Here is a 25,236-nt window from a genome sequence, read left to right as displayed (position 1 = left end):
TTGGGTGCGATGAGATTAGATCCCTAATTGAAGACTTATTATCAAATTAGAGAGTAGATTGAACAAGACAAATAAGACTGGGGGCTTAATTGAAGAGTTATTATCAAATTAGAATCAAAGTGAGTAACAGGAAAAAAAAGCATGGTGCACGCGTCAATGTGTGAGGACAACCGATGACTTCGAGCAACGCTTGTTGTCTCTTGTCGCCTCAAAAGGTGGTCATGTTTGGTGTTTCTAGAATTTTATTAGAGTCCATGTCATCTCTAAGTGGCGCATGTAGGCTAATTCACTATGATGTGTAATCAATAATTTGTTTTTTTTTCCTCTCTTTTCTCTCTTTTTCCTCTCTCCTTTCCTTGGATTCCACAGTTTGATTTATTTCTTCTTCCTTTATAGCTTTTAATTTTGTTTTGTTGTCAATTTCAATCCCTCTAGTGTAAATCTATTTGAAATTGGAAAATCCAATCAATTTTCTCCATAATCAAGAGCAAATCAAATGTCAAGATGTCTTTTGACTATGCAAGAAGTCTACATATCAAAAACAAAAATAAAACACCAAGTCCAATTATGAAACAGATCAACACAAAAGGATTAAATAGAAGGAAAAAAAGTCACATGGAAAAAAAAGAAAAAATTAATTGTACTGTGTGAATCCTTAGCACAATCGAGAGAGGTGCTATGCAAAAAGAAAACACCCACCAGCTTCAGTTTTTCTTAATGTCGGCTGATTCAATGGATCCAATTGTTTTTCTTAAGTGCTTAATCTAGTGAGCATTCTTCTTCTTTTTAACGAAAAGAAAAGTGTTAAGAAAATTAACATATAATCTGGAAATGCATTGACATGTTAACATCCGAAGAGTTTTTTCTTCTTTTATCCAAGGGAAGATCTAGTGATCATTAAGTTACCTCTAAATTACCTCATCATTACCTCTAAATTGCATGTGCATGGGATAAGATTATTATGCTCGAGTTTTGTTTCCAGTTTTGTGTACTTGATGTTTTACCAGGATAGTTGTTAATTAAAGAAATAATTAAGGTAAATATTCTTAATTATTTTCTAATCCATAAAAAATATAAAATTAAAGAATTGAACAATTCAAAACAATCATGAAATTATTTCAATGATTTAATTAAATGAGATGATAAAACATTTTGTATAATTTATTTACTCCATTTCCTTTTATATCTTACTTATATAAAATATAATTAACATATAAATAAATTATCAAATAATATCATTCTTTTCCGTAAACAAATTATGACCAAGCTTCAAGACTTCATTACTAGGTTCGGTAGCTCTAAGCTGATAATTTTCGTGTAGCATGGAAAAGTAACAAGTGAATTAATCTCAGTACTTGGTTTTGAATACAATTATAACTCTGTCCTTTGGGTTTATAAACATCAATATATAATGGTTATTCCCTAAACTATCACTATGTCAGTTTTTCTATATAAATTTAAATTGTTAAATGTTATATTTGGGATTAAGAAAGCACCAATAGATATTTTACCAAAAAGTAATAAAAAGAATTCCGGGACTAAAGTATTCATTTTCAAACACAAAGGACTAAATTATAATAACATTGAAAACTTAAAGACTAGAGGAAAGGTAGAATGGATTTATTCATTTTTTAATACATCTTTTTTGTTTAGCATCAACTAGATTTTTGCTCGTGATCTACTGCGGGCCAGGAAAAAAAACTTTTTGATGTAAGAAATACTACGCTAAAAAAAATTCAAAATTCGAGCTATTGTTAAATTAGTAATTTAATTAATATAAATAAAAATACAACAATAATAAATAAATTGATAAAAATAAACAACTAAAACAAGATGACAAAACCATACCTGAGCCTATATGGATTATTAAACAACCTTATATTGTTGTACGGTGAAACTGTAAAAAAAAAACCAATTAAAAGAAATTTAAAAGCAAAGAAAAAAACAACAAAAAGAATAAGGATAAAATTTAATGGAAAAAAACCCGAAGATGATGAAATTTTAAAAAAAAAATAAAAAAAATTTCAAACAAAATAATAGCAATTAAAAAAATAAAAACCAAATATGAAATATTATAAAATCATATGGGATAAAATTAAAAAAAAATATTTATAAATTGATAGATTATTTATAGACTAAGAAATAGCTAGGAGGTGAAACTAGAAAAAATAAATGTAAGAGGTTAATGCAATAGAAGGTAAACCCAAAAATAAAATAAAAAATCAAAAGAAAAGATAAAAATAATAAACTTATAAAAAGATTAAAAAAAACAAACCCAGACAAATCATATAAAAAATTTATATATAATTTTTATCTCTATGAGCATCGAGTAATTACATTTCAATTTTTTTTTTTTGAATAATTACACAATTACAATAAATAGTGATTTTAGTCTCGGTAAACCGTAACTTTAATTAGTATGCCTTTTCAGAATCAGCACCGGTCAAACAAATTGCATTTGTCATTCTTTCCCGGCTCTCCAGTGTTTTTCTTCTTTGGATATGTGATCGGCTTCCGCTGCGACTTTTTGAACAAACGACTCCGATCTCCTTTTCCATGCCTTCCTTCCACCTGCATTTTAATCGAAACAAGAGACGGCTTAAAATAATCAGATGTTACCAATCAAATTACTAAGGACTACAAAGGGCAAAAATGTTTCGAGTTCAGCTGCCTCACATTTGGTTCCCAACCTAAGTTAATTTAATTAGTAGCACATTTTTTTTTATCGAGTCTTTTAACTTGAAACTTGTATAAATATAAAATATAATATCTAGTATTTAATTTTATTAAATAAAATAAATATAATGAAATTAAAAAATATAATTACTTAAATCAATATATAATAACTTAAATTATTATCTCATAATATAATTTATATTATTTTTTAAAAACACAACTCCTCACCAGCAAGAAAACGTACTGTTGCCCCTTCACAGATTTTGCAAATTGTCCAGCAATCGGAGAGCATAGAGCGAACCATTTGCTATCTTCGCCTTCTGGTAAGGATTTTGCAACGACAAAATGCACGCATTATTTCGGTGATGGAAAAAATTAATTAATTCTTAAAAAGCAAGAAAAAAAGGGTATACTTTTCCTGCCCATCGTTGACATGTTCTTTTTTTTCATTATTCACTTCAACATTTAAATTTTTTATGACATGTACAAATAATTCTGAAAAATCTCATTAAATATTTTATAGAGGTGTTTAAGAATATGGTAAATGTTATTTTTTAAAGTGTTTTTTTTTTTTATAAATACATCAAAATAATATTTTTTTTATTTTTTAAAATTTATTTTTGACATTAACACATTAAAACAATTAAAAAAAACACTAAAAAAATAATTTATTTAAATTTTTTAATAAAAAGCAGATCTTAATTCTAAAGGGACAAAGTTTACTCACCAAAACACTTGTGTCACTTTGTTTTATAATAGTATTTTAAAAGTTTATATTAATGGGGCATATTAGGTGTAAGAAGAAGTGGTTCATTGTGATTCATGAGCATTTCATAATTTTCTATTTCTCTGAAGCAACCTTAGCTGTTTATTCTATAAACTAATATGGCTGAGCCATGTAGCCAAGTCGGTGCGAGCTGAATTAAGACATGAAATTTTCCAGCACGTTTAAAGTTACAGTCAAAATCAGAACAAAACGTCAAAACTCTGGCATTGTTCCTAACGATCTTCAAACAAGACTTTTCAAACGTTGATAAAGAAAAGATTCTTGCTGACTCAGTTAGCGGTTCGATACAGCATGTTTTTTATATGAAAGAAGGTGCTAGGATAAAGGAAGGTTCAATGGTTCCGCGCGATATTAGGAAACATGTTTTTTATATGAAAGAAGGTGCTAGGATAAAGAACACCTTCTAGATGACTTCGTTACTATATGAGAATCTTTCGCTTTTTATTTTTTTTTTGGAACAGTGATGAATTAAGTTTTTATCATTATATTTTTATCAAAAAAAATACTAAATAAAAAAAAAATATGAATATAAATTCTTTGGAGCACAAGCACACTCTAATGAAGACATGATAAGTTTAGTAATAGTTAGACCCAATCATGATTAAGCTTGTTTGTGTGCCAAGCTTTGGGCACACCTAAGAGAATTATCATTATTATTGGGCATGTCCAAGAACATAACTAGACCATTCTCCCTAGGCATATGCATGTTAGAAAATGTAATTACAGTTGATTTTCAAAGTGTTTTTTCATTCAGAAATATATCAAAATAATATATATTTTTTTATTTTTTAAAAGTTATTTCTGACATCATCACATCAAAAAGATTTAAAGATACTAAAAAAAAAAATATTAATTTGAAGCAAAGAAAAAAATTAAAAATTTCAATTTTTTTAAAAATGTTTCTGAAACGCAAAAATAAACGGGGAATGAATATCTTTATAGGGTGCTTCCAATGGGACGGACCAAGCCTCCCTTGGGCTCACTAAGAGAAGAAACTTGGATTTAGCCTAGGAAAAGAACTTGGCTCTCATGAGTTTAGCTACATTTAACATCTTAGACTCTAATTCATCTACACCTTTTAGGTGTATAAAAATCCTCCACAAACCCATCATATTTTCATCAAATATTAATACACATGTAAAAGATATTTATGTATACTATCAGGGTAAAATTACACTTCAAACCCTTCTTTTCACAAAAAAAAAAACAAAACTTATGGGTTATAAATACACCATGAGACCTTTAGAACAAAGGTTCACAACTTCTTATCTTTTAAGATAAAAATACTTAGATTTTAGAGTATTTATAAACTTAAAACTTAAGAATAAATATATTTATTCCTGGAATCTAAAATTATTTTAAGTTATTTAATACATTTATCATAAAGATATCAACTTTATTATCGGTGGGTTATTAAATCCTCTAATTAGAACTATTTTTGTATGTATTCAAAACTTCTATTATAAAACCATAATTTTTTAGATTAAGAAAAAGAAATCAAACTACAATTAACTACTATCCCAAATACTAAATAACTTTTTATTTATATATACCTTAAATTTTAAAATATCATCGCCACTAGCAAAAGTTGCTGATTTTTCAAGTTTCCCACCTTCTAGCAGATGATCGGCAACTTCTTCAGCTACCTTCCCCATTTTCTCGGCCACCTCCTTTACAACGTCTGCAACATGATCTGCCATTTTCACTACCGAATCAATTTTGTCTACACATCCAATTTAAAAGATAAGTTGATAATTAGGTCAAAGTACTATTAAAATCATAATTAAATCGACAAATCAATTTTATCTTTATTAATCTCATTGTCAAACTAGCGCTGCCGGTTAGTTAATATTTATGCTTTAATGGAAATTTCCATCTCTAATTTGGAGGTTGCAAAACTGCAATTTCTTGTGCAAAGAAAATATATAAACCAATTAAGAGTTTTTCAATGACTTCCAAACTATTATACCAAACACGTAAAGATTCTAAAAAACCCACATTGTTTATATTTTACATGTTAAATTATTATCCCGAATGATTAACTTCAAACTATATCTCCCGTGAGCTTACACTTAGAAGATGTCATGTTAATCCATAAAAATAATTAACTCCAAACTATATCTCCCATGAGCTTACACTCAGAAGATGTCATGACAATCCATAAAAATAAATAACTCCAAACTATATCTCTCATGAGCTTACACTCAGAGGATATTCAGAAGATATTATATCTTCTGAGTGTAAGCTCATGGGAAGATATAGTTTGGAGTTAATCATATGTCATGTCAATCCATAAAAAAATAATTAAAAAAATTATTTTTTTATGGATTGACATAATATCTTCTGAGTGTAAGCCCACGGGAGATATAGTTTGGAGTTAATCATATGTTATATCAATTCATAAATAATTATTTTTTTTTATTAAAAAATTAATTTTTTAATATATTTTATATCATTTTGATACATTAATTTTTAAAAATAAAAAAAATATTTTTAAAAAAACAACATCAATCCTAATCACTCTACTCCGACAATACAACGGAATTTTAGGGTGCTCAAACATCTTTATTTATCAATTACCATCCGACATGTGCTGGATTTGTACGGAATTGCATTGGGCGTGAATTTTCAAAAGCTTATAAAAACTTGTCTTGTCATGAGGTGTCTGAAGGGTTATCATCATCTTACTCTTTAAAAAACTTCGTATTTTTTTTTTTTGTCACGACAAGACGTTGGAAAAGAAAGACATATATATGGAAAGATTGGATTGGTGGATCCTTTTCATCCAATTTAATTGCCTAACACTTGAGAGGCCAAAAACCTTTAATGTCTTGTATAAAAGACTTGACAACAAGTCTCATTCATGTGTAGTTAAGTAAATAAATATTATAAAAATCCTCCGTATCCAAATTATACTCAAGATCATCTCATTTTATAATAAGGAATTTTTAAAAGCATTAAGGGAATTTTGATAATATCTTTAAACTTTTGGATATAAGTTAAGAGGGTCATTATAATTTACCCAAATTCATAATCTAATTTATATAATTTGGAGGGTGTTATCAATTGAAATGATTAATGTAGGACTGAATTGCAAGAACCTGTATAATTGCGTGTCACGAAGACTAGGTTTTTTTTTTTTTTTTTTTTTTTTTTTTTTTTCTGGTAACTGCACGATGTTAAAAGTTTGGGCCCTCCTGAAAAGAATAAACAGTTGTACCCGGAGGAAACCCAGCATTAACGATTATCTAATGGTTTCAAGATCTAGCAAAATGGAATCGAATTGGGACTGAAAATAGATATATAAATAGATAAATAAATAAGGGTATCTGCTACTTATCAAGCTTTCCTTAATTACAAGTCAAATTTTTCATGGTACAATAACAAAGTGTTTCTTGGCTGGCCTCAGCCTTTTGATTCTTCGGATTTTCCATTGGCTTGCTCCGTGACTTGCTCCGAGAAAGACTCCACCGCCTCTTCCACCTCCTTTTCCACCTCTTCCACCTGATTTTTAATCTTAATAAGAAACAACGCAAACCCAATTTTTACTCAAAAAAAAAAAGAGGCTCAGTTTACAACATGGATGCTAAAAATATTGCAAAATGCTTAGTTTATTTCATGTAATATTATAACATGTTTAAAACAGCCTGAATTGGCTGTCAATGGGTGAAGCATGTGGCTGGTTTTGATTTTCGATCTGGACTATGAAAACAAGTTGGGCATGCTTTTTTTTTTTTTAATCCTTTCTTCTTTAAAGCAGGCAGCCAACAAGAAAATGAAATTTGCTGATTTTCTTTTCCCTGCTAGTTATAATTCAGCCATGGGACCATGTTGTTCGCAACTAAAACGAATCGGTACACGACTAAAGTGAATGCCAAAATCATCAACAACGAGCATTTAGGCTTACGCATTGATTCTGCGTTTCGAGAAATACATTTAACCTGATATAAGGAAACGATTCATGGTGACACAATTAACAATAGTTTTATATGGTGTTAGGTAATTAAGTGCTAAGACAGAAAACAGTGTATTAGGCAGTACCTTTTCAATCATTTCATCTACTACATTAGCATCCTTCGCTGTTTCTTTCGCTACGTTTTCAACAAATGTGGCCACTTGTTGAAGTTTCCCACCTTCCGGCAGATGATCGGCAACTTCGTCGGCTACCTTCCCCACTGCCTCAGCCACCTCTTCTACAATGTCTGCAACTTGATCTGCTATCTCCACCACTTCTTCAACTTTGTCTACACATCCAATTTAAAAGCTAAGAACACTAGATTCCATAACTCATTCACAGCATGTGAGTTTTTATTGAGAATTGACAAGTCAAGCCTTTCGATCCCTTACCTTTTATCGACAGTAATGGCCCCCATTTGTTTCTACAAAAGGGCAGAATTATTGATATTAGCATTCCCAGAACCCAACCCTTCCTGCTAGTAGATCACCATAAAGTTGTATTAAACTGGCCGGGAACATGAAATATAAGGGCGCCAGAGTGCAATTTATCTGTTTAATTTATAGATCGTTGGTAAAGTCAACTTACCAAGGAGAAGGAGCGGAAGGATGAGCAGGTCCTGTTCCAAGATTACTGTATACAGCCATTTCCCTGCACCATTACATGCATTAGACTCAGAGCTGCAAGATATCTGCATCTGCATCATTAATGTTATACCCAGAAAAGTTTTGCAAAAGGAAAATAAACGTACATCTTTGTATTTCTTGCATAGAGCAGTTTCAGAGAGGTGCTGAAAACTTCCAGCCTTTGATTTCTAAGAAACTGGCTTTTGAATTTGAGTTTTGAGATTTCCGAAGTGCTATCAGATACCGGACTAGGAGCTACAAATATCTGGCTAACGGAACTGTAGGGAAACATTGCTCTTGTTACAGCCATCATCAATGCCAAGGTTAATTTCCAACTCGTGCAATCAAAGAAATCCCTCGATCAAATCGAAGATATATATCTCAAAAGTTTCAAGTTTGGTGCAGAACGTGCTTGGAAATTTTAGATTATATTGACTCGTAGAAATGGTCGAAACATATATATATATATATATTGCCACTTGCCGGGCGAAAGTCAAATTATTATTTTTACCTTGCTTCGCGTTGCATGATAAATTTTCTTGGAAATCTCGTAGCTATTTCCTATGGAGGTCTAGGAAATTAAAGTCCATCTTGGCGTGCAATGAGAAAAGGACAGAAAATGTGCTCATCTCCCGCAAGGTCATCCAAGTTTTCGTGTTGAGAAGATGAAATGATAAAATACCATTGGGATTTAAGACAATTAAGAATATTTTTATTGGCTTGAAAAAGATTACTTTATAAAGACGCAACATTCCCTGTTCCAACTCAAATGATAATTGAACAAAAAAAAGTAATTCTGGTTTAGTAAAAAAATAGTAATTGGGAAAACATCAAAATCACTCTTCCAACTATCCAAAAAATCTCAATTAGGTTCAAAAGCTAAATAATTTCTCAATCGAATCCAAAAAATCTCAATTTAGTGGTACTAGGCCCAAGGACAAAGAAAGGTTTGCGGAGTCCGACATCCCAAGCCGAGGCCCGAAAAAAGAGCCCAGTAAAGATTGAGGCCGAAAGATTTCAATAACCAATCAAATTACGGATCAGAAGGTATGGTAATAGCTAAATTGTTAATTAGCCAGGCGTGATTCTATATATATATATATATATATATATATATATATATATATATATATATATAATTGGCAACATTATAATTTGGATTGTGCCAAACACGCCGAATTTGGGATTTTGAACGCCATCCTGGATGGATATTATGCACAATCTGTGGCACCACGTATCATGATGAATTTAAAGATGATTGAGCACCATAGAAGCTTCGCCAGACGGTCGTTTCAGTGCCCGGGAAGAGATAGGAGAGAGAAGGGTCAAGGTTGAGTGGTGAAAAAGTCAATAGAACCCTAAACTAATTAATTGCGTGTCGTGTAATCAACTGGACGAGTGCAGGGATCGCATCGCATGTTTTTTATTGCCAGTTTACAAAGACAGATTGGGGTGAGGTTCTAAGTAACTAATTAATTGATATTGTCTCACCAACATCAATACTAATAACAGATGCGAATCGAACCGATCACAATGGCTATGGCGAAGAAAAAATGAGGCATTAAATGAACTTATTCAATGCATTGGAGCCAAGACTGACTACAAAGAAAATACAATATATACGGAAGAGCTCAATTCTTCCACGACTTGGGTTCAGGGTTAACATCACGATGATAGTCTTATTTGAACAATTAATGTTAACATTACAAGGATATTTTGGACTTTATAAACTAAAAATTTCTAGTTTTCAAGGTAAAAATAATCTTGAAGTTTATTTAGAGTGAGAAAATAAGGTGAATTAGATTCTTAATTGTCATAGTTATTATGGGTAAAAAAAGATGAAACTTGTGATGTATACTTGAATTTGTTGATTACACGATTTATTTAATGGGATCAGAATAGAAATTAAGAGACCTCTTTTATTGAATTAGATACTCGAAAATTCATATGGATACCTCTTCATGCACATCCTGTTTGAAGTGAAAATATGAAGGTCATCCAACTTATTCTCTGTTATCTTCTTTGCCTAGCAGATTTTCCGGATGCTTAAATGGCTCCGACGTTGTCTCCGTCGCTTCCCGCTTCAGTTCATCCACCTACAGTGGTACCAAAGTCAGACTAACCCTTTAGCTCATCCCCTTTGATCAGGGCTCCCAAGGAAAACCTCCAAAATCGTGTTTGGATTGGATCTACTGTTTATGGATCACCAGCAAGAAATCATTTCTTTTTGAATACCTAAGTTCTGCACGCATTGCAGACGTTTAACTACCGAGTACTGATACATAAAAGTGTCATTAGAAAAAGGCAGCAAATCAAGAAGAAACGATTGGTTTTACTTGAAGAGAATTGAAATGCTTAAAGACGATGAATTTTGGATGGAAATAGCCACCGTATTTGGTGAACTTTATATGTGAATCAAGTCCTTGGGCATCTTTAATTGCTTTTGTTAAAAAAATTTAGTGTTTTTTAATTGTTTTGATATATTAATATTAAAAATAATTTTTAAAAAATAAAAAAATATATTATTTTAATGTATTTTTAATTAAAAAATATTTTTTAAAAATTGACTTTCTGAAACACCCAACAAATTCCACTGTTTCTTAGTTTTCCATGGTTTGGAAGCTTTTCATATTCCTTCTCAGCCACTACAGCAACTTTCTCCACCACATCAGCCACATTCTCCACTGTCCCTTTAACTTTCCCGCATTAATTTACCGTTTGAGAAAACTATGCAGATTATATTTTTAAAAAAATTAATTTTTTTTATTAAAATTTAATATAATTTGTATGTTTTAGATCGTTTTGATGTATTGATATTAAAAATAATTTTTAAAAAATAAAAAATATCATGAACATGCATTTCGGCACGAAAAATTATTTGAAAAGCAACTGCTACCACACTGCCAAACATACTCTACATCACAAAGTTTATAATATGAATTACATAAATGTTCTTCCAACCTGCAGTTTTGCCGATCGTCTTCTTTTTTCATTTCCACATTTTCTATAATTTGCAATTGTGGATGACCTTATCTGAAAAAAGAAGACGATCGACAAAACTGCAGTTTGGATGAACATTTATGTGATAAATCCGAAACAGACAAAAAGACTTCCCCTTGACACCACCAGTACTTTTGTAATAAGTCCTGTTCTGATATCCCTTTCTTTAAGCATAGAACTTCTACTTAACCTTCATAAGAAATTCTTTTGCGCTATTTGTCTAAACGGTAACATTTTATTTTAGGATTTACACTTAGATTATGTTAGGTATAACTTTAAAATTGATTTAATTCTTTTTTAATTTACCTTTGAGTTTTAGCAAACATTCCCATTTCTTCTCCCAGGAAGGCTGAAGCATAAATAACGTTGATTTGCTCGTCGCATTAACCTACATAATGCATTGTATTATTGAAATGAACAGATCTATCTATGCCAGTAAAGAGGAGAAAAAGGATTTCTTGGTAAGAAAAGAAATCACCATATTAGAAGGTTCAAGATGGATTTATGTTCAGATGTAACTTCCTAGGAACCATTTTTTTGTCATTCTTGATGCCCTTTTTGTTATTAATAACACTAAATTTATTAGACTAAATATATTAGATTAGTGAATAATAATATTTAGTTTATCATATTTATTATTAATAATTTTTTTTTTAATATTCATTTATATTTGATTAATGAATATAGAATAAAGAGATAAAAATAATTTGCAAATAAAATTATAAAGTTGTTATAATTATGAGAATTTTATTTCATTAAATCATTATTCCTAAATGTTTTTAGTCAATATTCTATTAAGACTAAATATTAATTAGAAGCAGATATATATCATGTTTTTTATATATATAAAAGGAAATAACTATTCTCATAAATTGAGGTACAAAAGATATTTAACATTAATATGCATGTGCTTGTCAAATGATATGTACACTGAATTAACCCACAAAATAATTTTATATGGAGAAATTACCTAAGTCTATGGAAAAACTAATGTGATAGTTGTTTAAGTAATCCTTAAACTTGAGATTATTAAGTTATCTTATATATGAAATGTCATACTTTAATTTTGAATCACATGTTGTTCTAATCAAAGATAATAAATAGGTAAATATTTGATATAACATAAATTATATAAATATATTTGAATAATTAAGAGATGATACATCATCTCTAAATGAATTAGAGAAAATATTTCTTCTAGTTTCAAATAATATTAATTGTAAAATCATTTATTAATGTGGAATGATATTTGAAAAGAATTTTAAATTTTATTTAAAGAATCAATTACTATAGTGTTGAGAATTAAAAATGATTTAATAAAACACACATGGAAATATCTAAAACATAAAAGAAAAGAGTTAATGCTCTAAGGTATACCAATTCTTTCTTCAAAAAAAGTTTAAGAGATTCTTCACTAATAATTCGTGTATATTACTATTAGAAACCAGAAACTTAAATGACATGTGATTTTTAACAACCCAGAATTATATATATATATATATATATATATATATATATATATATATATTTATTTATTTATTTATTTATTTTGAAATCATTATCACCATTAATTGGGACCATAAATTATATATATATAAACCTCACATGGCAGATACGAGGTCCGTTTCACCTAATAGGTCTATACTGTCTATAGACTCTTTACCAATCCGGCTGTGACACCAAGGATGTCTTACCAGGGACGGTATTGATTGCACCAACTCTAAGATATGTTATAATAATAATGATAATGACACACTACCACAATAGTAACAGGACGACTCCGAAGATATTATAGCGCACCTAATAGATAAGAAATAATGGGAAAAGAAGATGGCCATCGGAAGAGAAGTACTTGGGACTCAGGAAAGGGAAGTTTAGTTTGTATTGGTACAGTTCGACTCAACTTATTTTATGCATGGCCTGATAAGATCAAGCAATGCTGTACTGTAATGAGAATGCTAATATTCTACTCGAGACGTGCTCTTTTTTGTTTTTGTTTTTGTAATGAGAATGTTAACAGCTGACAGTGGTCTCGAGAGTCTACAGAAGCCATATTGTTATGTTTATTACCGGATGAAGGAGAATGCTGAGACTACATTCACAGCACCGAACTTCTTTAACTTGTTTTCAGCCTGTTGTATTGTCTTTGATCTCCTTGTACTGTACTATGAAAGTCTAAAAATGGGCAAAAATACAAGTAAATACAAGGCACAGAAAAACACAACCAGATAAGAGTTATCTACGACAAACGACAAGGAACTTCTAGATTCGGAGCCACACCTACCAAACACATCAGTAACCTTGTTGATTAAAAATTGAAAAGGACATGTTTCTTAACCTTGTTAAGTTCTTTTCTTCCGATTGAAACAAAAGATAGTAAGCTCACCCACTAAGCCTCACACAAACACATTGTTGCAGATCTGTCTTTACTTTCCTTCTCAATTTCTTCCACTTTTAACAGTTTCTTTAATGGCGATGAAACACAGAAAACTGTTCCCAATTGGAACCGAAACAAACCAGACTATAGACTGCCCTGACTTCTGTGACCCAGCTTGTCCTTATAATTGCTATCCTTACTCAGACTACTATTTGCTACCCCCACCCCCACCACCTCCATTCTTGCCCCGAGAACATCACTTATCACCATATGTGATCATCATAGTTGCTTTGCTAGCCAGCTTCTTCCTTGTTGTTAGCTATTATGTTATTGTGGCCAAGTCTTGTTCTGGTTGGTGTGGTTCCAGGGATAACACGGAGCCCCAGGCTCAGGAAGATGATACAGATGAAGAATTTCTTGAAGAGAACCGGGTTGATCACCCGATTTGGTTCATTACCACCATCGGCTTGCAACAGTCAATTATAAATTCAATCACTGTTTGCAAGTACAAGAAGGGAGAGGGACTAATTGAAGGCACTGAATGCTCAGTTTGCTTGAGTGAATTTCAACAAGATGAAACTCTTAGGCTATTGCCTAAGTGCAACCACGCCTTTCACATCTCTTGTATCGATACTTGGTTGAGGTCTCACACTAATTGCCCCTTGTGTCGTGCACATATAATCAATGGTCCAGCTAGCACTCCCTTGATTTCGGTGGTTCAGAACCACGATAACTTGAATCCAACTTTCAGTACCCAGATGGAGAATTCGGATGTTGATAGTGGATTGGGTAATAATCAAGAGAGTAACGAACCTTGTGAAAACAGAGCTGGAACAGAGGAGGTAGGTGAAATACTGCAGGTTGGTGAGGAAAGAACTTTGAAGGATGAAGTAAATTCTAATGATATTGGTGATCTCCAGCTGCTCTGTAGCGCCGTTGACAAACACCGGGCTGAGGATAATGATATAAAGCTGCTGAGGAGGTCTTCTTCAATGGATTCTTTGAGAGCTACAACTATGTGTATTGGCCTGAATGATCATAAGAACCTGGTTGATCAGATTGACATTAATGAGGAAAGAAAATCAAATATGGTTTTGAAGCGAGATGGTGGGTATTCAAGCGTGTTTAAACTGACTGGTACTTCTTCCTTTTCACTATGTCTTCATAAAGGTCCTGTTTCCATGAAAAGATCATTCTCGTGTGGAGGAAGGTTTTTCTCTTCGAGGCAAAACCCAAGCCTGAAGTCAATTCTTCCGTTGTAAATTCAAAGACTTCGCTCTTTTTTGGTAAGTATTTTCATATGAGATATCTGCAAAACGGAGATTTCTCTTGCACTCCAAATAAGTTGGGGTTCTTGGAGATCAAGAGGTGAGCTACAAAATGTCTCTACTTACATATTAATATGTTGATATGCACCTTGCTTCAGTGTTTCACGTTCTGAAGCAGAACTGGAATAAGTTTCTATATCACAAAAATTGTGATTTAATTGATGCCTTGAAGGAGAAGGTATCAATTCCACCACCAAGAACTCATTATGTAGTTCCACTTTTATCAGAAATCCCTGAGGGGATGTAACTCATGTTTCTGAAGAGATGAGGTGATAGATCCGGTATGCAATCTTTTAATTCTGTCTATTTGACAATAATGGATGTTTGCAAGTATCACAGTGATGTTTCAAGCGGAGATGCATCTTACACAAAGAAACTAGCAATATCAAAAAGAGGGTTGTTGAGGAATAGACCATTTATGACATTAAGGTACAATTATACGTTTAAATAAAAACATAAATTTGAGGTGAGAAATATGCAGCCATAGAATTGTAGGATAGTTCTTGTCCTCTTCACTTTACTTTATTACTGAAGTAGAGTTTATTAAAGATGCTTATAAATCAATGAAGGTGACTACATGTAAAGGGAATAAAAATGTAAAAGGGTCATTATCTAGTTTTATAATAATAAGAAATTTTAATTGATTTTTAAAAATTCTAGATAATGAGTTAATTATATAATAAAAAAGATAGTCATTATTATATACAACTTATCTAAAATAAATTGTATTATTATTTGTTTTTAATAATAAAAATACATTATATACTTACATGTTAAGAATTTATCTAAACTAGTATATTTATGTTTTTATTAAAGGTAAAAACTATGATAGCCCAAGACAATGATTTAGAATCTAGGCTTATACAAACTTGATTTATCCTCACTACTGTAACATGAGCATTGCAACTAAGAGGATGGAAAACAAACGATAATCATAAGCTTTTTCAAGATTATATTAATTGAAATGGATTCAAGATCCACCACTTTATTTAATGAGTCCATGTGAGATCAATCTAATTTAGCTTAAATTTACCTATAACATCAAAGAAAGTTATTTTGAAAATAAGAACACAAGATAAATTAATCACACACATGTCAACATGAACATATAAAATTCACTTTCAAGTAACAAATAAACATTGACAAATAAACATCATCATTAAAATTTTAAAAATATTTATATTTAGTTTTAAAAACAATATTATCATTATAAGTGACTTCATCTTTTGAAAATAATTACCTAAATAACTGGAATACCTAAATAGCTGGAATAGTAGCTTAGAAAGGTATTCTTGAGGGCAGACTAGAAATCCATCGACCTAGATTCACAAGAAGAAAAAAAAAAACATTGCTATTATTATTATTTAGAAAAATTATGAGGAAAGTATGATATTTCAAAAATATCTTTGAACACGATAAAATTATGTCTTAATTGATTTATTTTATGCTTTTCATTAACCTAAAATAATAATGAATAATGATAATTTATTCATCCTGGGTAACAAAATATGCATGCAAAAACAACACCCATTTTCAACAATTCAAAAACCACATCTGAATCGCAAAATAAAATCCACAAAACAATCTAAACACCGTAAACACCATGAGCTTTCATAATCATCCACGACACATTGTCAACTAATTACATTAGTCGCGAAACAACTGGATTGCCCAGATTTAATCAGCCTATACTTTTAATCTGTGGTTTTTTTTCCTTCACTACAGTCTTAGTTTGCCATACTGAACTCGTCCTAAGATAGAGCATCTCCGAGGTATGTGTGTAGCTCCTCCAAATTCAATTGAAATGGAAAAATAAATTTTGGTGATCTAAAGGGCTTAAAGTCTCTAAGATGTGCGTGGTCTTTTAATTATATTTTTCCTTCCCTTTTTCCTCCTTAACGATTCCATGCTCTCAAAAAACAAGTTCTCATAATTTAAACCTTTACTATCTCCCCGCTAGTTGGATGCTAAAAAAACAGTGTACAAGATTTTATTTATGGTCAAAGAAACCTGGGTTAGTCCAATATAAATCTCAACAAATTAAGCAATGTATTATATATCAAATCTTTTGTTAATTAATTATACTCAAAGTCAAGATCAAAGCCACTCTTTATCGTAACATTTTGAAAAATGGTACGCACTTCCAATGTATCACAGCTATTTGTTAATGTGCTAGGATATTTAACACCAAACCTTCCCTACACAGCTATGCTTACAGTGCAGATGTGCTTTACGTCATTTCCCAGTTTTCCTTTCTCATCATCGATCATAAAATCTTTGGCAGACTTTAGCTTCACGGTGATGGCGATGATCAAAATCCTACCATTCAATTTTGCCTAACAAATGCTGGCTAATTAATGACAATTAGTAAAGACCTAACTTTTTGTCAAACTTAACATTTCACACGGCAAGATGCTGAATCTTCAACTACCATATATGATCTAAAAGAAAAGAAAAAATCAACCGCGTTTTCAAGTTTTTTTCTCCGCTAGGAAAAAAAAAAAGAAGAAAAAAGAGAAAGAAATCCAGCAAAGGATAGGCCCATTATTGTAGATTTCTGCTCCATGGCGAAAATGATTTGCGGCTATTTCAATTACCTGTTCGGGGCCGAATTTTATTGGTTAGGCCTATTACAAATCCAGTTGCTAGACATTTTTAACTATCTAATCGAACAATGATAGCTAGAAATTGTGAAGTTCTTTTTATTTTTAATTCACGAAGACAAGCTGGGATTTGAGACTTCTTGTTTATGAGGAAGAGGAAGACACGTACTATTGCATCAAATTGGAACTTTCTTAGTAAAAGAGGTCCTAATTTAACAATATGCTAGTGAAGAGTGAAATTTCTTAAGGATCGATGGGACTGGTTTCATTTTTCGTTTTCTGTAAATAAAAATTAAATTTGAAAACAGTAACATGGATTTTGATTTGTTGTGGTGTTTTGAAGAAGTTTAGATGTGTTATGATTAGAATAATTCTTAGAGGATTCCCTTTGTATAGACGCACGCTGTATATTTCTTCCATCAACTTAGATTTTCCGATGGAATCTCTATGCTCTGCTAAGATATGAGCTCGTGAATGGATTTGTATATGCTTTTGTTTTTCCCAAAGTCGATTGACTCAACTATATATTATACAAAGAAATAGAGCCACGGTCCGCCTCCTACATGCAACCTCAAGATCGGTTAGATTAAATTAATAATTAATGTTAACATCAAGTAGATATACTTGTAAACTAGATTGATATGTCCTAATCTAAAAAGGAGTTGGACAATTGAAGTGGGATTTCTGACAAAATTAGAAACTAATTTCCTATAATTTAAACAGTGTGGTATGTTATTGAAGTAAGATGTATTGATAATCAAGATCTACCATATCATGGTTTTGTCTATGTATTTTCCCTATAATTTGAAGTTTCGTAAGATTTTAATTCAACTGCAGCCTCTAGCTCCAACTGTGACTCCTGCCTGCCCTTCAATTCTTTGAAGTTCAAATTTTGAAGACACACGTAGCCCCACCAGTCGCGCACTGCCAGATAGAGCCAAGATAGAGGGAGGCAGTGTATGCATCCCAACAGTATAAAGAAGCTTTATTACTCTTTCGTAGAAATGCAGTCGTAATGATGGGGGGAATATCGTACCTGTTCTTGTGGCCGCCATTGTTTTAAAATCTTGAGGATAATTCTTTAATCGGCAATCATTTTATACACGAAACTTCTTCGATCCCACCGGAACTAGCACTTTTGTCATTTAAAAGCTAGAGTACCAATCATCAAATCATAAAAAGAAAAGAAAAAAAAAAAAACAGAGCTTGGGTTCTTACGAAGTTACACGGTAGCTAGCCTCGTCTTTCTCCCTGTTAGTCCTTTCGAGCGCTACTTTTCCCCCTAAAGTGAGAACGAAAATCTAATGGATTTCTTCTCCGTGCGAATATGTATATATTGAAAACCCACGTACTACATGCCTTGTCCATTTTATGATTCATACTTAGATATGTGGCCCACTACATCGCGGGTTTGTAATTTTCTTCGTGTAAAACCAATGTCGAATTACCAAAATCATATTTTGCTTAATCGGACAATAATAAGAAAAAAGAACACTATAATCCGTAAAAAACTCTTTTGAAATACCTAATTGAATAAAAATAGATACAAAAAAAAAAAAACATTGCTCAAGTCAACTCAAGATAACATGATTTACATTAGCCTAGCTAATATGGAAGAGTCAAGTTAACCCGCAAAATCCATTATCCAAATTATAATATTGGGATAACCTAATAAAAAAAAATTAAAAAGCTATTTTTGTATATATAAAAAACTAATGTCAAACAATAATATTGAAAAAAACATAATAAGCAAAATAAAAGGACAACGCCGACCCACATGAAATTTTCAAATGGATCATTAAACTTGAAGTACCATACATAGAAAAATAGTAAAACTCATTCCCAACAAATCAAGTATCAAATATTGTTGCAGCTTCAAAGAAAGGTGAGAAAGTCAGGGTGTGTGTGGTCTTTAAAAACTTGAATAGAGCAAGCCTTAAATATGATTTTTTTTTTTTTTGTTACCTCATAATGATTTACTTATGGATATTGTTGCTAAAAATTTCACATACTCTTTCATGGTTGGATTCTTAGGATATAACTAAATTAAAATGACAAAATAACCACCTTCATCACTTATTAGGGTACTTATTATTACAAAGTTATGCCACTTCATGAATGACTCAACTTCTACTTGTCCCAACTCGTTTCCTATAGTTTTAAAAGGTTTATTTCAAATCCAAAAGCAATTTATTTGTTTTGTGATATTGATATATGAATTGATTTTATGTGTACATTTATGATGATAATTAAGGTGATCAGGGGCGGAGTAGGAAAGAAAAATTAAAGGGGGTCAAATTAAAAGAAATTATTTAAAAAGATTAAAATTTTTCATTATTTTATATAAGGGAGGGGCTGGGAAAATTTTCCTTGCAGGGGTCGGGGCCCCTGCTAGCCCCCCTGTCTCCGCCACTGAAGGTGATATTTTGTTGATTATATGTGTGTTGATTTATTTATCTATATTTAGAATGCTTTTATTGATTTTGTGATGATTTAATTAATTATGTGAAAAATATGCATTGGTCCACATTTGATTCTCGTGTTTGATATGATTAAGTGTGATTTGTAATTTGGGGTGCTAAATATTTTTTTAAATGGCAGGAAATATTATATCCATGTAACAAAAAAAAATGTTAGGTTATTATTAAAGAGTTAACCATTAGTATGATCACTCAATGGGTTTTGTTAATTAGATAACAACACTTTGTTTTTTTTTTAAAAAAAAAAAAAAAAACAATTATAGATAGTATGATCAACCAACAGGACTTGTCCTTTCAAAAATAAAAAAAAAAATTCAAAGTTTTATTTTAAAAATAATAATAAATGAATTCAATTTGTGAGTTAAAGGTTCTCTTTTGTTTCATTTTTCTTTCATATAATAAATTGTTATTTTATCAGCAAAGTCGCTCTCATAACGACATTTATTTTCTAAAAATAATGAATTTTATTAATTTTAAAACATATTTTTTAGGATATTATCAATCATGACAAAAAAAATTTAGGTTGGGTCAATATAACCCTAAAAGGCTTATCAAGTGTGATAATTCAAGAAACAGGCTCAAAGCTTAATTTGTTATTTTTCATGCTCTCGAATCAACATCTATGTTATCCAAGTAAAGATTGGATCTTGTAATCAGGCTTATGCCCCATCTCACTTTCATATGATTAATAGCTTTACTATACATGTATATATTAGTTTAGATCTTTTTAGTAAAAATATAATAGTTAATTTTATTATTAAATACAAGCACAACACAGCCTACCATAGATGAGATATTTTAGAATAACGTGTTTTTTTTAGTACTATAATCAACTTTTTACCTAAAAATATCTAAAAAACAAGTTTCTTAGATGACTTAAATGAAAACTTCTGATCTATTTTTATCTTAATTTAATTTTCATTGCGGTATCGAATATGACACGAAAGATAACAAATTTGATTGGCATTGATACAAAACATATATAGATGGAAGAATGGCTATTATTCATTTCTTTGTTGTAATTGTAATTATTAATATTATTAACACTCGGTCGCGGTTATATAAAATTATCTTGGCGAAATTAAAATGGAGGGAAAATTAAACCAGCAAAATCCATTACGAGAGGCAAATTAACAACCCTAACTGCAGAACAGGTACAAATTAGGTTTACAAATTTCAGCTGAAAGCTGTTGCTTCTTCAATCCTGTATAGCATGTGATTAACAGCAGCTGCAATCTCATCCACTGTATTTAGATGACATCCTTCTTCAACCTGTCCCAATATATCCATACCCAATGAAAAATTAAAAAAAATAAATAAATTGAACACTGTACAGTAAATGTATAATAGTATATGATCATAATTAATATCAACCTTTCCAATTAATTGGTGTTTAATTTTATGGCTCTATTGGCTTAAAAGGAGAGGAAAATAAAAGGTGATATAAAATTGCTCAATAAAGAAAAATTGACTGATTTGACTATAAAAATTCACTAACCTTGACACTAACTGAATAGAGAACCATTTGATCAACAGTGGTGACATTGAGGTGAAGAATACTGAGCCTAAGGTTTTGCAACCCCACCATCAACTTCAAGAGCTGTCCTGGCCGTTTCTTTGATAGAATTTTGAGATTGGCATGGCTCTCCACCATTGTCACTTCTATGTCCCCTAAAGCCCGCTGGTTCTGATCAGCCACCGATTCATCTGCCGTTACTGAAGGCTGAGATGCACGAGTCGAATACTGTGGAAAGGTGAAGAACTCAGCAAATAGCCGTGAAGAGAAACCATTATCGTCGAGTTGTTGCTTGTTCTTTTTATTAGTTCGCATGGTCTGCAAGAGCTGCTCTAGCTCCTTCACGAAGTTAATGGCACCTCCAATTATCGATGCTTGGTCACCCTAAGAAGAACAAATTAATGCAATTAAATTTATTATAATATGTTTGAAAAAATTTACTTCTAATGAATTAGTACAAATCCGATCAAGAGATGACCGGTTAATCAATAGATGGAACTGTATAATAAGCTCCGGTGAACTTCCATGAAAAATTAATTTCCATAGAAGTGGGGCTATGGAATTCTTTTTTATCATTGAATTTTGAAAACAGGTAAAATATAATTCAAGATTTAATATGCACAGTTGAAAAAAGGGGATTTGATATGCCAAGGCGTATGTAGGTACATACTCTTTGAACATAAGAAGGAGGCATCAAAGACCTAAGCACAGCAAGATACTCATTCATCTGTTTTCTACGGTTGCGTTCAACAGCAATGTGAGTCATTCTCTGGCTCTCAATTTCTTCTTTATTCTTGGAGCTCTTGGTGCGTCTCCGTTTTCTCCTGTTTGTTGCTGTCACTGGTGCAGGTTCCATCATTGCAGGAAACAGTATTCCTTGGAGAGATTGATCAACATTGCAAGTCCCGGGTGATGAGGAATTGTAATCCCATTCTTTTTCTTGTTGCATCAATGAAAGTGATGATGAATCCCAGCTTGCATGGAGACCTTGTTGCTCCATGTTGTTATTTTCAAGAATCCCAAGAAAAGCTTTATCATCTTCTTGCAACTCAAAATCATAGTCCCAAGCCCCCCCTCCTGCCAAGGAGTAAGAATCCTTGCAGCCATAAGTAAATGGATCTTGAGAGTACACAATTGCCTCTAGTTCCATGTCTAGCTAGCTACTCTCTCTCAAAAGCGGAAACAGGCGGACCTTTTGTGTTTTCTAAAAATCTCTCTCTCTCTCTCTTTTCCTCACTCCAAGAGGCAGACAAACATGAAAAGAGGATTAGGGGTACAGACCCACAAGCTAGTGTACTGTGTACAAGCTGGGAGGAGTGTTATGAGTAGAGAGGGCTTAAAAGGAGGAAGAATTATAGTATAGAAGTGGCGTTCCGTTTGAAGAAACCCAAAGGAACATAACATGCACAAACCCGAAGGACGTCTATATACCAAAGGACAAACGAACTTGCCTTTTTATCTTTCTCCCCGTAGGAGAAAGCCATGATACTTTAGGGATGTTTAATTAACTAACAAAAGCTACAGCGTTCTGCACGTGAGATGCCAATTTGTTGAACACCTCATAAACGAGAGAGAAGAGAGATTCTCTTGGTTCTTGGAGATTGTAAATACTGTTTCCTGAAAATTAACATGGAACACACACACTACCAGTGAAAAAGAAAAAAACCAGACTACCTTACTCCTGAATACACATCCCAAAAAAATAAATATATGCGAAGGTAACAAAAGGAGAGGAATTTGATAAGAAAAAAGGTGGGTCCAAAAGGTATATCCCATTTTATGAGAAGGGAACATTATTTTCCAAGTTAAGGGCGGCTTGAGTCGTCTTCTTTGACACCACTGTTCCTTGTAATACGTTAAAAGGCTTACTTGGTCCTTTCAAAGTTTCAATAGGATGCATTAGTTTCTAACAATAAATAAAAGGATGTGCCTAAATAGATGTGACGATAGATTCATTTGGCAATAATGTGGTCGGACACTTGGTCATGGAAAGGAGAATATGTCGAAAAGCTGATAATAACCCAGAGATTCCGAGTAAGATCTATAGGGGAAAGAGCGAGAGAAGGAGGACAATTTAGCCATGTGACCCAACAAAGAGCCACTCCGTGATCATCTACAGTCAAGACTATGTGTCTACTTTCCCGATGAACGCCCTCGTTGTTCTCTTGCCGCTTCCTTGTTACACTTCCCAACTCCCAACGTAAATTAACCTTATTTACTGATGCCTTTAATGTTAATGACATTAGTAATATTAATCACAAGTCAATAAGACATTCTCTAGGGTTTCCTCTCTTCTTTCTTGGGTTCTATCCCATGGAGCATAAATTGCCCCACAACGTTATTTTATTTCGTGTTTAGAGAAATGTGATTCCATGCCATAGGCGCTATACACTGCCCTCTTTAATTAATTAAACAATTATCAATGGAAGAATAGAAAAGGGGGAAAAAAAAAAAAAACAATCCTTATCGAACTGGCATTCCTTTGAATGTATCACCAAGAATGTAGTTTAATTATGAGATTCCTTGTCGAAATGCATGCTTAATAAAAAAATCAACTGGCTATTTTAATACCTCTAATTCACTTATTTTCTTCCTTGAGATCTCTTTGAAAGGTACCAAATTCCTGTTAAAAAATCGAGAAATACCAATCAGCCTACAGCTCTGAGTGTCACATTACGCTACCACCTAGCAGTTTGTCACCCATTCCCTTAATTTAGTAATTATGCTGTACGAATTTAATTGTAGCATAATTATTCAAATATACTCAGGACAAATCATATGCTAATGAATCGCTTTTCAATTAATTAATCACTCCAATATGCTTACGTGTGTTTTTGTTTCCTTTCCCTGGAGAGAGAGGGAGAACAATAGAAAGAGTACGCTTTTTTTACTCATCGAGGGAAAAAAAAACAGCTCTTTCACTATATGGTAACAAAAATCAAATGCTGTGACTCATCGGGTAAAATTATAGCACGAAGATCATGTTTTTGCCAGAGCGCTCTTTTGAGCCATCAATTCACAACTTTATGAAGTTGCGTCCCAATATTTCATGCTTGGATTCGAATCATTTCCAAAATAGTTTTGGTGGAGATAAATTGATATATATCGACAAGTTCTCCAGCATCGAAGGCTCCTGTGATTCAATTATTTGATCGTATTGGGTCTTTGTTCGAGATTTCTTTTGACGTGAAAATCATTATCTAAACAAGCACGTGTGACATGCACTGGTTGTTGAATTTCGGTCAAAATTTGACCATTAATTTTAATGAAAGTTGGCAACAAATTGAATCGATCGGAGGACCAAATCTGTATTAGAATCAAGGACTTATTTAAAAAAAAAAAACCATATGACTCAATGTCACCAAATCATTGAATACAAAGATCTGCGATGAATGCAGATCTCAAGGATTTAGATTGCATAAATAAGAAAGTTGCTCCTTTTTTTGGTTAGTCCCTTCTCCTTCTGTACATAGTTATAACGTCATAAATCCCGGTGTTTTGGAAAAAAATCGATGAGATATCGCATGTATTTTCTATAGTGTAAAAGAAAAAAATAAACTCACAAAGGTTTCTTGGACCAAAGTGATGGCAATCTAGGTTTATGAAGGTGGAGGTTTTGATAAAACCATCGGCAAATACAGAAAGATTTATTACCAAAGATTTTATGAATTATTTTGATACATGCTTCCATGTATCAAGAATAATTTTTGCACGGATGTTAATAGTTATTGGGCTATATCAAATATTGGGGGGGGGGGGTTTGTATATTATATAGATAATTCAATCCATAAGAATTATAATAGAAAATTGTTTGAATCGTTTTCTTCGAGAAAGGAGCGAAATATAATAAACTTGAATTTAGATAGCTATTTAAAATCTTAGTGAAAG

General features: G+C 32.0%; 3 protein-coding genes across 6 annotated transcripts; 1 reads left to right on the top strand and 2 right to left on the bottom strand.

Annotated features, from left to right (window-relative positions):
• Positions 1-6,746: 6,746 nt before the first annotated feature.
• On the bottom strand, positions 6,747-8,491 carry LOC118031587 (uncharacterized). 3 transcript variants are annotated; one of them, XM_035036048.2, is made up of 5 exons: positions 8,170-8,491; positions 8,007-8,069; positions 7,811-7,896; positions 7,505-7,707; positions 6,747-6,967 (listed from the first exon to the last, which is right to left on the bottom strand). In XM_035036048.2, the coding sequence occupies exons 1-5, from the start codon at positions 8,355-8,357 to the stop codon at positions 6,869-6,871; spliced, it is 639 nt and encodes a 212-aa protein (XP_034891939.1). In that variant the 5' UTR covers positions 8,358-8,491; the 3' UTR covers positions 6,747-6,868. The 3 variants fall into 3 exon arrangements, with proteins under 3 accessions (XP_034891939.1, XP_034891937.1, XP_034891938.1); XM_035036046.2 differs by having other exon boundaries at positions 6,747-6,979; positions 8,170-8,490; XM_035036047.2 differs by having other exon boundaries at positions 6,747-6,979; positions 7,811-7,893; positions 8,170-8,489.
• Positions 8,492-13,388: 4,897 nt separating this feature from the next.
• On the top strand, positions 13,389-15,403 carry LOC118031586 (RING-H2 finger protein ATL54). 2 transcript variants are annotated; one of them, XM_073412367.1, is made up of 2 exons: positions 13,389-14,263; positions 14,342-15,403. In XM_073412367.1, exons 1-2 carry the CDS (start codon positions 13,514-13,516, stop codon positions 14,681-14,683), a joined length of 1,092 nt encoding a protein of 363 aa, XP_073268468.1. In that variant the 5' UTR covers positions 13,389-13,513; the 3' UTR covers positions 14,684-15,403. The 2 variants fall into 2 exon arrangements, with proteins under 2 accessions (XP_073268468.1, XP_034891936.1); XM_035036045.2 differs by having other exon boundaries at positions 13,391-15,403.
• Positions 15,404-20,925: 5,522 nt separating this feature from the next.
• LOC118031585 (transcription factor bHLH94) lies at positions 20,926-23,014 on the bottom strand. The gene is made up of 3 exons (XM_035036044.2): positions 22,019-23,014; positions 21,331-21,732; positions 20,926-21,104 (listed from the first exon to the last, which is right to left on the bottom strand). Exons 1-3 carry the CDS (start codon positions 22,496-22,498, stop codon positions 21,009-21,011), a joined length of 978 nt encoding a protein of 325 aa, XP_034891935.1. The 5' UTR covers positions 22,499-23,014; the 3' UTR covers positions 20,926-21,008.
• Between the last annotated feature and the right edge of the window lie 2,222 nt (positions 23,015-25,236).

Source organism: Populus alba, chromosome 11, assembly GCF_005239225.2.
Source record: "Populus alba chromosome 11, ASM523922v2, whole genome shotgun sequence".
NCBI lineage: Eukaryota > Viridiplantae > Streptophyta > Magnoliopsida > Malpighiales > Salicaceae > Populus > Populus alba.
This window is presented reverse-complemented; position numbering and strand designations above follow the sequence as displayed.

What these genes read in the sequence shown, in the direction of transcription:
- LOC118031587 (XM_035036046.2), bottom strand. Translation starts at nt 8,357, where the DNA reads ATGATGGCTGTAACAAGAGCAATGTTTCCCTACAGTTCCGTTAGCCAG. An exon ending in TATGCAAGAAATACAAAGAT is followed by an intron (nt 8,070 to 8,169) that starts GTACGTTTATTT and finishes GTAATGGTGCAG; the next exon opens with GGAAATGGCTGTATACAGTA. An exon ending in GCCATTACTGTCGATAAAAG is followed by an intron (nt 7,708 to 7,810) that starts GTAAGGGATCGA and finishes TTGGATGTGTAG; the next exon opens with ACAAAGTTGAAGAAGTGGTG.
- LOC118031586 (XM_035036045.2), top strand. Translation starts at nt 13,514, where the DNA reads ATGGCGATGAAACACAGAAAACTGTTCCCAATTGGAACCGAAACAAAC.
- LOC118031585 (XM_035036044.2), bottom strand. Translation starts at nt 22,498, where the DNA reads ATGGAACTAGAGGCAATTGTGTACTCTCAAGATCCATTTACTTATGGC. An exon ending in CTCCTTCTTATGTTCAAAGA is followed by an intron (nt 21,733 to 22,018) that starts GTATGTACCTAC and finishes TGTTCTTCTTAG; the next exon opens with GGTGACCAAGCATCGATAAT. An exon ending in TCTATTCAGTTAGTGTCAAG is followed by an intron (nt 21,105 to 21,330) that starts GTTAGTGAATTT and finishes ATATTGGGACAG; the next exon opens with GTTGAAGAAGGATGTCATCT.